A 13,880-nucleotide genomic window follows, 5' to 3' on the forward strand; every position below is an offset into this window, starting at 1 on the left:
TGCTAGGGATTGAACCTAGGGGCTATCCACCACTAAACTATATCCTCAAATCTTGTTAGATTTTTTACTTTGGACAAAGTCTCTCTATGTTGCCTAGGCTGCTCTCAAACTTGCGGTTCTTCTATCTCACCTTCCTGAGTAGCTGGTTTTTTCTTTTTTTTTTTCTCTTTCAGTACTAGGATCTTCACAGTGGCCTACATCCCCAACTCCTTTTATTTTTTATTTTGCAAAAGGGTCTTGTTGTTAAGTTACCCAGGCCAGGCTTAAACTTACAATCTTCCTGCATGCCCCTCCCAGGGTGCTGGGATTACAGGTTTAGACTACAAGATTATGGATTAATTGTGTGTGGCACTGTGTCTAGCCACATGATTCTTAAAACAACCCTATTCACTAGCATCATTTACAGTTGTCCAAACTGAGCTGTGGAGAGCACAGTTTTTTGCTAGGCTACCTAACTGGTAAGTGGCAGAGCCAAGATTCAAACACAGACTTGATTTTCCATCCTGCATTTTCCCACTGTAAATATGAACTCAGTCCAAGGGTTGAGGATGCTTAGAAGAAGGACCCTGGAGATGGGTCTTGGCATTTTTGCATTATCACACATGGAGGTATGGGCCCAGGTGAGGGGTCTGGAGAATTCAGTGCACTGCTTGGGGAAGCAGTACAAGACAGGGTCCTCACAGTTGACTAAGCCAACTTTGATTTTTTGAAAAAATTGAGGTAAAATTCACAACATAGTTAGTCATTTTAAAGTTTACAATTCAGTGGTGTGTAGAACATTCATGGTGTTGTGTTTATCTACTTCCAAATATTTTCATCACACCCAATGAGACCTGGTACCTATTCCACAGTCATTCCCCTTTCTCCCCTTCCTCCACCCCCTGCCAGGCACTCGTTTGCTTTCTGTCTCCCCAGATTTCTGTAGTCTGGGTACTTCATATAAATGAAATGGATACGATTTGTCATCACATCTTCCTTCTGATTCTTTCCCTTCTTACTCCCTCATAAGGACATCTGGGATGACACTGGCCCCACTCAGGCAATCCAGGATCATCTCCCTATCTCAGAGTCCCCAATTTAAGCACACCTGCAGATTCCTTTTACCATGTAAGGTGGAATATTCCCAGGTTTGGGTTATTAGACATGGTCATCTTGTCTACCACACGTGCCTTTTAAATAAGTGTCATTTTAACATAGGCAATCCAGTACCATTAATTATCATTTTAAAGTGGGCAATTTAATACCATTTACTGTCATTTTAAAGTAGGCAATCCAATACCATTTACGAGATTGATCTTGAGTCACTTTTCAGTTATGTAGGAGGCAAGGAAAAGAAAAGAAAGCAATCCAACTGGGCCCTAGATTTGACTGGAAAGATAAGGAACAGTGATTCCCAAGGAGGGGGCTCACATACATCATCTGGTAGGCTTTTCTATTCAGGCATCCCAAATTACAATACACCCCCCTTTGAGAAGCACTCCTTGCTGCTCCCCACAGAGTAACTTGTCTGTGAGAACTTTGTGTACTTACCATAGAGGGACTGGAAAAAGTTGGTATTCAGTGATGCAGAGAGATAGAAGGACAAATGTTAGACGCTGTGTTGGAAAGGGGAGAAGTAATGGGGCAGCACCTCAAGTGATGCTGATAAGGATGCTGACTCTCCTTTTCCCAAGATAGACTGTGGCTGTTCCTGGGTCAGTATGGCTTTAGGATTATGGGTCGGTGTGAGAGGCCCTGAAATCTGGAGAGGGGAGAAGAGAGAAGGGAAAGAGAAAGACAGACATTGATTACTGGAGAGTTCAAAAGTTTAAAAAGAGGAAGGACATCTTTATCTCTGCTCCTGTACAGGTTCTTTTTAATGGAGAGCTGCCAAGGACTGTTGGATTCCAAAACTAGTTTAATAAATTTTGGAAGGGAATGGATAGGGTTGCAGCAGTGGAAAGGAGTTATCAGGTTTCCTCTGATGAGCTTTTATGGCAGCCTAGGTCATGGAGCTGGACTGGTCAACCTCAGCTTCTGTCCTATTTAGATGAAACATTTTCATTCTTGGAATTTAAGAGGCAAATGCACTCAGATCTCTGCTGGGGGAACTGGGCCAGAGCGAGTGGCTCCATGTGCATGATGGCTGGCAGAGGGGAACTCAAAGATTTATGCATGGGTTTGTTTTTCACTGCTGCTGTGTAATAGGTGACTCTGTCACTGTGGATGTTATTTTGGAGATGGGTGACGCAGGTGTATTTTGAAGACAGGCATAATTAGGTAATTTTTAGAAACTCATTCAACATTGTATATGATGATGATGAGGCAGTTACAATGGGTGGTGGGTGTACTCGAGCCAGGAAGGGTGTCACATCATCTATAAGCGTGAACAGCCATGGATGAGTAATTTGGTCAGTGCTTGAGAACTGTTTATCAAAGTGACTTGCTGAGAGTTTGAGACCAATGTCATTTTTCTCTTCTTTTTCATTTCTCACCTCTCTGATTTGATTGTGGTCCTGCTTGGTCAGTTCCCTGGATCTGCCACTTATTGCCTATGTGAAAAGGGCAAATTGCCTTATTATTCCAGATTTCATTTCTTTATCTACAAATAGCAATAGAAAACAATATCTGCCTCCTGGGGCTGTTGTAATGATAAGATATCAAATGTAAACTTGGATCTCTGGAAAGAGTAGGTGATCAGTAAATGTTAGTTTCTTTCTTCCTTTCTCGAGATAAGAAAACTGATGAGATCAGTCTGACATTGACTTATTGGTGGTCTTCAAATACTTCAAAGGGAGTCACGTGTCACAGAAGAAGGGCACATTATTTGGTGCTGCAGAGAGCAGAAAGAGAGCTAGCAGATTAAAATGGGAGACAGATTTCAGCTCACCATAACAAAGAATTCTGTAATAATTAGAGCTGTGTTCTTACACAGTGGTGCTTATGAAGTAATCAGAAATTTGTCTTGGAAGTATCTGATTAGAACAGGATTTCTCAACAGTGTTACTACTGACATTTGGGGGGACAGATAATTTCTTGTTGTCAGGGGTTGCACTGTGCTCTGTAGGATGCTTATCAGTACCCTGGGCCTTTACTTATTAGATGCCACTAGCAACTTTCCTTATCCTGCCTTCACTGTGACAACTAAAAATCTCTCTAGACATCATCACATGTCACCTGGAGTATGAAATTGCCCCTGATTGAGAACTACTGAATTTGAGGGTAAATGACAGCAAAGTAAACTCCATCCTCTTCAGGTCAACTATCTTGCTTATATTGGGTTCTTACAAACTTAGTTCTGGGAGTAACATGAGTTCTGGGATTGGTTTTTTGGTTGGGATAGTTGATCCCTAATACCTGGGATGAAGGCTCAATACAGGTGAAATGGTAGGGTTTAGTTTGGGCCCAAGAGCAGCAGAGGACCCTGGTTAGAAGGCCTAGGGTTGTCTAATGGTTTGTTTCTCACTGTGGTTTTGCAGGTCATGTTAGCAGCTTCTTATTGGTCTCTCCTGGCCCCAGCAGTTGAGATGGCCATGTCCTCAGGGGGCTTTGGTGTTTTTGCCTTCATCCCAGTGGCCGTTGGCTTCACACTTGGGGCTGCTTTCGTCTACCTGGCTGACCTCCTGATGCCGCACCTGGTAAGTACCATTTTCCTTTAGGCTGTGGTCTAGGAAACACCCAGCTCTGTGCAGTGGATTTATTTCTGTTTATCTTCTGGTAACCATTATGTCTCTGTTACGTAGCCTGTGGAACCTAAACAGATAAGGCATTAGAGGAAATCAGTGGTGATTTCTTCCAACTCTCAGGGTAATGTAATTAATCATCCCATTATTTACATTTTGGTAAGTTCAGGCTTTGAATGTCAGATGTCATTAAAAAACATAGTGTGGGCTGATGTTGTGCTGTATACATATATATATATATATACGAACAGACCTGCAACTGGGCAGAGGAAGTGACTGTGATCATGGCCTTTGCTGAGCTTATGATGTGCCTAGGGAGATGACAGTGCACCCAACTATAGCATAAGACTGTTGGTAACACATCCCCTCAAGCTGGGCTTATGGAGGCTGAGGTGGGAAGGCTGGCCAATTTGAACTCATTTGTGTCATCGCTAGTTGTACATCCCTTCGTTCCGGGTTTCTTCTCTATGATATGAGGATAGCTCCACCGAGGGACTGTGAAAATAGAGAAATAAATAAAATTTTAAAAAGCACCAAAATTGGGGGTGATTTAGACATTTTAGGCCTTTTTTGCTGAAGTCATACCAATGGGTTGAGTTTGGAAGTGAGCTGTGTACTTATGCATAAAACAGCCTCTTATGGCTGAGCAGAGACAGCCAGGGCTGCCAACCACTGGCTATACAAGCCATTATCGGATGTTACTGGTGATACCAACAACAGTATGGGTGGGCACATGCAGCCTTACCAGATAATGAGCCCCAATTAATCCTAAGGGTGGGCAGAAGCACCCCAAACTGGTGCCTGGAAGCCCTGCTCACCCAGAAAGGGGGGAGGTCCAGGAAAAATCACAGGGAAAGAATGAGGTCTGTCTTGGTTACTTTTCTCTCGTTGCTGGGACAAAATACCTGACACCCAAAATTAAGGAAGGAAAGGTTTATTTCGCTTACAGTTTGTGGAGGTTTCAGTCCGTACTTGGCAGATTACAAGGCAGACTGGCCCATGGCAGAGGGCTACAGCTCATGGCAGCAGAACACAGCAAAGCAACAACCACACACCAGGGAGGAATGGGGGAGGAATGGCTTCAAGCACTCTCTTCCTCTCCCTTACATATACAAACTATCTACCCCAGGGGTTCAGCAGCTCTCACACCACCCTTAATCAAACTCTAAAAGCCTGACCCATGGCCACATGAGGCTTTCGGGGGACACACAGACATAAACCATAACAAAGTCAAAGGTATTTCTTCTGTTGGATCATGGCAAGGTAGGAGTCAACAAATGTGTACCCCAGGAGGTGACTTATGTTCTCCTTCCTAACTACAGGTCTTCTTTCTTGCCTTAAATTCCCAGCTGGAGAAAGAGAAAGAGCAATCCCTAGGAACTTTACTTCTGGGCTCTGGGGCTAATGATAAACTGATTACTCCTAGGACAGAAGGACTCGGTCTCTGGATCAGACAGTTGATGTGATGGTTGGAAGGACAGCTGTGATGCTGTCCTGAGGAAACACCATCTGTGAAGTTTTTCATGAAAAGCTTGAGTGGCAGTGTCTGTTTCTGCCTCCTGGACACTTGGTAGCTTCTTTGCTGTCGAGAATATCTGAGTGGTGGTGGCAGCTTTTAGAAGCCCTCACTGTACAATGCCATATTCTCCTCTTAAATACACCTTACCTGTACGTAAGCTTGCTATTGCAGTATATCCTACTTGTTCAGGCAGGAAGGTCTTGTGGCCAGTGGTCTGAAGCCCTGAATAATGAACAGGAATCTGGACACAGCCACTGCTGTGTCATCTTCTGCCCTCTCGCTTGGACCCACCTGGGCCCTTTGCAGTCACAGTGGGTCATTAATGGCACTGGGAATGGGGATGGAAGGATGGTGTATATTTGATCAGCTGTGTGAACAGAGGGGCTTTCTCTGGGTAGTGTAAACAGTCATGGGCCAATTTGTACCACAGCATGTACATTTTTTTAACCTTTTGGACCCCGCTTGTTCTAATGCGTGCTTTGAATATGGAGAAGCTCCCAGCAGTGAATTCTGGATAGATTACGTAGAGACGGAAGAATGGTTTGGAGTAGGGGCTGAATGTTGGGGAGTTGAGGAGCAAGGGCTCAGAAAGGGGCAGAAGAGCCATTAGTGTCTGGAAGCTCCCTGATTGGCAGAAAGACCAGCCTGGCAGTAAACACCTGTTCTAGGACACTTGAAATTAATTCTCACTGTTAACAGAAGAAGAGGAATCATGTAAAAGTTCTTATAAGTAGCGGGGCCTTATTTCTAATTGCTGCAGTCACTGAATACAAATGTTCTTGAGAGAGTCATGCTGGCAACAGCCTGTTGACGTTCACTCTGAGGCCAGCTAAAGGTTCGCTGGATGTCACTATTAATTTGCTTGCCAAACCTGAAAAGGGCAGCAGCTTGTGTGTAATGAAGGTGCTCTGAGGAGATGATGGAGAACTTTTCCTCCCTGCTGCATGCAATTAGGGCAAATGATATGATTTGATCATTACACATTATACACATGTTTCAGAATATTTCAATGTACCCCATAAATAATGTACAATTATTCTGTGTTAATCAGCAGTAAAATAAAATTAGCTAAATGTGTATGTCTATACATTCTTCTGCAAAGAATGCCAGAGACAGCCAGAGGAGGAGCCTGGGAAGAAGTGAGAGGAGGAAAGGCATTTATTCTCAGGGCCCACCTGCAGGGGCAGCATAGCAGCAGGGCATCTCAGATCCACCCACCCAGCATAAGCAGGTGAACCACGCCCTGCATCTGTAGCCTGGGACCAGCAGAGGGGCAGCTCAGGTGTTCTCGCATTGTCCCGCACTGAACTAAGGACATCTGGTCCAAACAGAGGGTGTCAAAAAGCAGTCAGAGAACTCGGTCTCTTCTCATGTCTGTGAGTGCCCCCTGCCACCAGGAGATACTGAGACCTTGGGTTCCACCACCAAGGGAGACCCCAGCACAACAAGGACATGACCGGGAAGCCTCCTTGTGTGCTCACAGCCCTGAAATTCCCAGCCAATGCCCAGAGTCAGGGGTGGCCAGCAGGGCCCAGGGAGGCCTGCTGCTGGGACCCTTTCACAGCACAGAGACTGCAGGGGACGCTCCTGAAAAGGACCTCACCCCAAAGTGCAAACAGCCCACCTATCTCTCAGCAAGCGCATGGCCAAAGAAACTATGCTGCATTCAGAGAGAATGTGATATTTATCCCGAATCTATCACTCTGCAGAATTTCATCATACTGCAGGAAACTGGGAATGCGCTATTTCTCACATGATGTCTTTTTCACTGTCTGATTTTTTCCTCCAGTTCTGAGAATTGAAACCATGGCTTCACCCCTGCTAGGCAAAAGCTCCACCACAGAGCCACCACCCCAGCCCACCACTCCTTACTTCCCTCCACACAAAGGGCCATTGTTATTGTTGATGATTTTAACTGTAGACAGTACTGGAATAAAATGTTGCCATATTCATAAAATTTTCATGGATAACTACTTCTGAAATGCATACAAAGATATCGAAGTATTGTTTGAAAAGCAAATAGATATGAACAATAAACTGAGGACATTTAATACAAATTTCATTTAGAACCCTGAGAAGAAAATAGAAAGAATTGTTCAAGAATGAAGGCTTTCCTGAATTGTTAAAATTTGCAAACTTGGGAACTTCAATCCTTTGGGTGGCTTCCTAAGAATCATATGTTTAATAGAAAATGATGGAAAAATATACGTTAATCGTACAAACAGTTCTACTTGTTATGCTGCAGTAGCCAGAGGTCTAAAAAAAATTGTTCTTGTTGTTCCATAGAGGAAACATATCCCAGGGAGCATGGAAAAACAAATATAACACTTGTGGAAAAACAAATAAAATAAAGCCTTTAGGTTAAATCAGAAAGAAAACACCAGTCAGAGAGTTTATTCTCTCTTAAACACCACTGTGTACACACATTCACAAAATAATTTGGTTTTTTTCCGGTACCAGGAATCGAACTCACGACCTCGCGCTTGCCAGGCAGGCACTGTGCCACTGAGCTAAATCCCCAGCCCCCACAAAATAATTTGGGAAAGCATCATTTACTTTCTTTTCTCCTGAGGTCAAACCTGACTTATGCATCTTTTTATTAGAATTGATTACGTTGGTCATGAATTATGTACTTCTGACTAATATGGCACTAACTAATCACAAGTGACTATCACATGGTATTCTGTGCACACCAGGGCATTCTGTGTACACCTTAGCAAAGGATCTATCAGAAACACACATTTGCATCTACTTGCCTCTGATTATAATTACACAAAGTATTTTAAGATAGTACTTCACATTCAAGTTATGTTGGAATAAATTACTTGCTGCAAGGGGTGGTGCTGCACGTCTATCACACCAGCAGTCGGGGAGGCTGAGGCAGGATGATGGCATTTAGAAGCCAGCCTTGACAATTTAGCAATTTAGCAAGATTTCGCTCAAAATAAAAGAGGAAGGGAGTTGGGCATATAGCTCAGTGCCAGGCCCAGAGTTCAGTCCCTAATACCGCAAGGAAACAAACAAACCAAACAAAACAACCACAAAGAAAAGAAGAGAAAACAAGGAAAGAAAGAAATAACTTACTTGTTTTCTAAATTGCTATACATGATACTTTTCACTGGCAGGTTTTAAAATGTACAAAAAAATGTGAAAGCTAGAAAAAGAACCAAGCAATAAAATGGAAGACCGTATTGGCCTGAGGGCAGAAATAAAAAGAGTGGGAAAATAAAACCTGTGAAAGGATATATAGACGATGCCATGAATCTGTGTGTGTAAAAATGTGCAATATTCTGACTGTGTGTTGTTGTCTAGGTGACAAGTGTGTTGAGGGAACAGAGCAGGGAGCAAATAATTACCCGCTCCTTCAAGTCAGGGAAGGCACACATCAGGAAATGCACATACAAGTGTAAATATAAACACAGGCATAACTAAACGGGCAAAGTAATAGTACAACTGGCTGCCTGGTGGGGAGGACTAGGAAGCAAGAAAGGGAGAAGGAGAGTGACGGTTGGCTGGGGCTGATTGCAATGGGAAGGTGAAATACCAGGAGGGATGTGATGGAGTTGGAGGAGACAGTAGCATGCCTATGGGAGAGTGAGTGTCCAGGCAGAGGGCATAACCAGAGGGAAGGCTGTAAAGCTAGAGTGTGCCTGGATCTCCAGTGAACAAAGCATATTGTATCAATTGGTGGGAAATAGGGGGAGCTAGCTAGGGATGGGAAGAGAATGAAGTCAGAGAGCTCATTATATGTACGACTTGGTGCTCAAGGCCTGAGGACCAGAGACAGAACAGTAGCATGTGATGCCTGTAGGGTAAAGAGGTGCTGCAGTGCGGGGCATGTGCTTTGGAGTCACTCAGCCTGGGTTAGAAGCCTGCTTGCAGGAAACAATGCTGTGGGCTACAGCATGCATTCAGCTCAAGGCATGGAGTCCCCTCCTCTGAAACCCCTACCAGCTGGTATCTGCAGGGTGGCTGTGGAGCGGGACACGGATCAAGGCAGCATGGAAGCCCCTGCAGACGTCTCGGAAGGGGCCTGGTAGGATCTGGGAAGCCCTTACACTGGGTTTTCAATGTGCTGGGCCCTGGTGCCCCAGAGGAGTGGGAGATGACATACAGGCTCTCAGTACCTAAGCTGACCCAAGGAGCTCTGCTGGGTTGGCCTGCAGTTCCCAGAGTCCCCACAGTGACCCTTCTGGTCCCAAACCCTGACAAGGAGCAGTGGGATGCCACAGGAGCAGGAGACCAGCCAGGGCCAGCAGCCTGGCTCTGATGGGCAGCGCCTTCTATGTTGCCCTCACTGACCAGTGCCCCTCTCAGGTGCCCTGCTCCATCATGGGTTCCAGGAACGTCACAAGGGCCAAGCTCGGGGACAGTGCACTCCATGCTGCGCACTAGTTGGCAACCTTGACAGTGGGCTCTGGCTGCTGCTTTGTCCGGCTCTGTCCAGCACAACCGGAAATGGACACCCTGTTTGGAATGCTTCATCTCCCACCCCACTATCTGTCCTCTCCAGAAGGTCGCCCGCCCACTTACCTGGCCTGTGACATGCCCTACCTGGCCAGGGCAATGCTGCTCTGACCCAGGCCCCCCAGCCCACCTGCAGTATCCCCAGCCCCAGTCCACGCTGTGGGCCTTGGTCACCTGGCATCCACTGCACCCCCTCCAGCTGGCTGCAGATTACACAAGAGGAATCCTCCCGCTGGCGTCCTGGGGGACCCAAAGAAAATACTTAGAGACTCTCCGATGATCGGGCCCTCCAGAAGTGTGAGGATCCCTCCTCCAAGGAACCTGCCCACGAGACCTGAGCAGCCTGTGGGGCCCATGACATCCGATCACCACCTTATGACCCCAAAGATTACAAAGGAGAGGGCCCAGGTGCAGCCCGAGGAGGAAGAGAAAGAAGAGGGGAGGAATGATGCCAGGAAGAAACCAAAGGGCGGGACCATCAGGATGGGGGTACCCCTACCCCTGGGATTGTGGCACCATCTGATCCCATGGAGTCCAAGGGAGACCTAATCACCTTGGGGTGCAGTCCTGGGCCTCAGGAAGATATGTCTCTCTTCTCGTCCTGCTTGTCATGGACCCTATGCTCACCACCATCTTGCTAGACAGAGCCTGTGCACCTCACCGTGCCTACCCCTGACTTGGGAGCTGTGGATACCACCCACCTCCCTAGGCCATCACCGTCCAGTCTCCTCCTGCTTCCAAGATCAACTACTGAACCTCCCAGGCAGCTGAGACCCCTTGCGGGGAGTAGGAGAGAGCTGTACAGTCATCAGCCACCTTCCCCCTGCCTACCATGAACCTGGTTGTTCTGAGCTCTTGGCCAGTTTTCCCTTAGACCTGGCCTGACACCTGCCGCTCCTTCCTTCTGTCCCTCTTCCCCTCACTTATTTGCCTCAGTGGCCGTTATATTCCCCCTATTACAGACATAGAACCTGGTTATTGTTCATCTGCCCGTGTTCATGTGTCTTCTTTGCTCTTTGACTCCACTCCTGGGGAAGAATTGCCATGTATAGGTGATGATTTGCTGAGCCAGGCTTTATGCAGATATACTCTGTCCAGGGGAGAGACTGGGAAGCAGCCACCTTCACCACAGTCTGTGGAAATCAACTATGGGGCAATTCAACTAACTCACCCCTTGCTGGAGTAGACTTTCGGTTCTTGCTTGGTAGACTTTAGTTGGAAAACACTGCTGTGCCTCACTTTTTTAATAGTTATATTAAAATAAAATAACCATAAAATCACCTAATATAATCACACTGTAGCATCTGATAAGTTTTGATGTATGCATATTCCAGTAAAGCCATGAACATAATTAAGAAAACAAATATATCTGTCACTCAAAAATTTTCTCTTCATATGCCCTCCCTTCCAAGTTTCCCTATCCTGTCCCATCATGTCCCTAGGCAGAAATTGGCCTACCCTCTGTCACATAGATGTGTTGTCATTTTCTTAGAGGGTATATAATGTAACCTGCATGTCTGCCTTTTTTCCCTTAGCTTAATTATTTTGACATCAACCTATAGTCTATGCCTAGATTTTGCTGAGTAGAAATCTCTTACAAGTGTTATCAAAGTTGGTCTGAATGTTCTTATAGAAATCTCCATATGTGCACACACAGTATTAGAAGAGCTGGGTCACCCAGGAGGTGTGTGTGCAACTTTTGAATAAACTGGCAAACTTTTCACCACTAGCGGGCAAGAGAATTCTGGATCCTCTGCTTCTTCACTGGCATTTTGTGTGGTCAGACTGTAATGTTAGCTCTTCAACAGGTACAAGTGGTATCCTCTTGTGCTTTAAATTTTCACTTAGATGATGTGTGCTTATGAAAACCTTTCATGTGCTTATTTGATACATAGCTATCTTCCATGGTAAAGTCTCTTTTCAAATCATTTTGCCTGTACTTCCAATTTTTAAAAATGTTCCCATTTTTGGATTTCAAAGTTCTGTATGTGGCTGTCTTATTTTTCTTTATGTGTGAATGAGACAAAATACCAGAAACTCACAAGTTGAAAGAGGGCAGGTTTATTTCAACTCATAGTTTATAGAGGTTTCAGTCCATAGTCAGCTGGCTCCATGACAGGCTGGCATGGCAGTGTGAAATCACATGGTAGAAATAGTTCATGGTGTGGCAGGCAGAAGGCAACAAGCAGCAAAGAGCAAGCCTCCCTTTCCCTTTTATCCCATCCAGGCTACAAGCCTTTTGGGTGGTATTCCCCACACCCAGGTTGAGCCTTCCCATTGTCTGCATCCAAAACTATGCTAACCCAATGGTGTGGTAATTTATTTATCACACCCTTAATACACACTCACACCCATGATCCACCACCTCTGAAAAGCCCCACCTACGAGCACATGAGGTTTGGGGAGACATCTAAAAACACATCACAGAATGGTATTAAAGAAGCTTTTCCAGATGTATGACTACAAATGTTTTATCCCAATCAGTGCATTGTCCTTTCACTCTCCTAATAAAGTCTTTTGAGGACCGGCTCCTAATTTTAATGAAATTTAATTTCTCCTTTTTTGTTCCTTTATGGATCTTGTTTATGGTGTTGTCCATAGGATATCTCTACCTAACCTGGCAACACAAAGATTTTGTCCCATAGAAAATTCATTGATCTTTGATCTTTGATCTACTTTTGATCTACATTTGATCTTTGATCTACATTTTGATCTTTGATCTACTTTGAGTTAATCCTTATATTGTAAGAGATAGGGTTGGGGTTAGCGTTAGGCTTGTGGGCTGCTCTGTTCTTCCCCAGTACCTTGTTGGCCCAGACTGAAGCCAGTACTCATGGGAATGGCTTGATCTCTTGTTGCCACCTGGACCAAGCTAGAATCAACCAGATGTTACCCTTGGGCCAGGACCCATGGCTGAGGCTGCCAGGATCTTTATGTTCTTAGCTTATGGGGGTCTTGGGTAGCTCCTGCAGTGGACAGTCACCACAGGGCATCATGGTCAGAACTGTGGGGCTGGTGTCAGGCTGATGACCCCTGACTGCCCAGAACCCTAGGGACTTCTGCAAGCTCTTAATCCGTGGGGAATTTAGATCACTAGGGTACTTCGGGGGATGAGTGCAGGTTCCTCTGTTTGGCAGGATCCAGGTCAGCACTGGGAATGTGGACCTGGCTTCCATGGGTTGGGTAGAGTTAGACTTGGCCAGGGAACCAGGGATGGGTGTGACCTGAGTGGGAAGGTGGGCCCCAAGATCTGGAACATACATGGGCAGAAATAAAAATGCAAATGTCTTAGTCATTTTTATGTCACTGGAACAAAATATACAACACCTGAGACTTACAGGAGAAGAAATTTATTTTTGCTCACTTCTCAGAAGAAGTACAAATGGCCAATAAGTACATTTTTAAAAGTTCAACATTTCTGGCCATTAAAGAAATGGACATTAAAATAGTACTGAGATTCTATCTTACTCCAGAAAGAATCAAATACAGTAAAACTTTGGTTCATGAGCATAATTCGTTCTGGAAACATCCTGGTAATTCAGAGCATTTGTATATCAAATCAAATTTCCCCAAAGGAAATAATGAAAATTCAGATGATTCATCCCATAACCCAAAAATATTAATATAAAATTATTATAATACTGTAATATAATATAAAATCCTAAAGACAATACCAACTATTAAGAAAAAGTCTGAGGTTACCTTTTGAAACCTTTGTGGCTGGTGTGAGGGAGACAAGAGAGAGGAGGGTTACTGAGTAGGATGACTTTCATTATTGCTTATGGAATCATTACTATTGGTTCAGTGCAAGCTTATTCTTTTTGTGAAGCTTTAACAAGGAACCTAGCCAATTACATTTGCTTTCACCTCCTTTTGAGGAATTTATGGAAATTTGAAATTGCATTGTTGTTAAACAGACTCATCATTTGCACTGCTACAGCCTTATTAGGGTGGAGCTTTTCTACAAAATTTTGCACTGTTTCTCACACTTTACACATCTCCCTAATTTCATTTAAAAGGAGGGATTCCTCCATCTTTTTCTCCTTGTCTTTTGCAGACAAAGTCTCCTCCATAACCTCTTGCTGTTGGGAGATTATAACATACAATGAGAGAGAGAGAGAGAGAGAGGAAAAAGGGAGAGAGGAGAGAGAGAGAGGAGAGAGATGGAAGAAAAAGAAGAAGAAGAGGAAGAAAAAGAGGAGGAAGAGGAAGAAGAAACAGGAGAGGAAAAG

At 44.7% G+C, this 13,880-nt stretch overlaps 1 protein-coding gene across 6 annotated transcripts in view; it reads left to right on the top strand.

Annotated features, from left to right (window-relative positions):
* Slc39a11 (solute carrier family 39, member 11) overlaps positions 1 to 13,880 on the top strand; it is a 365,832-nt gene that overhangs the window by 36,104 nt on the left and 315,848 nt on the right. For all 6 annotated transcript variants that reach the window (XM_005402093.2, XM_013503238.1, XM_013503239.1 and 3 more), the window contains one exon: positions 3,459 to 3,617. In XM_005402093.2, the coding sequence (XP_005402150.2) occupies positions 3,459 to 3,617 (159 nt within the window). The remainder of the gene's footprint in view (positions 1 to 3,458; positions 3,618 to 13,880) is intronic.

Source organism: Chinchilla lanigera, unplaced genomic scaffold (genome assembly GCF_000276665.1).
Source record: "Chinchilla lanigera isolate Chin_1 unplaced genomic scaffold, ChiLan1.0 scaffold00077, whole genome shotgun sequence".
Classification (NCBI taxonomy): Eukaryota; Metazoa; Chordata; class Mammalia; order Rodentia; family Chinchillidae; genus Chinchilla; species Chinchilla lanigera.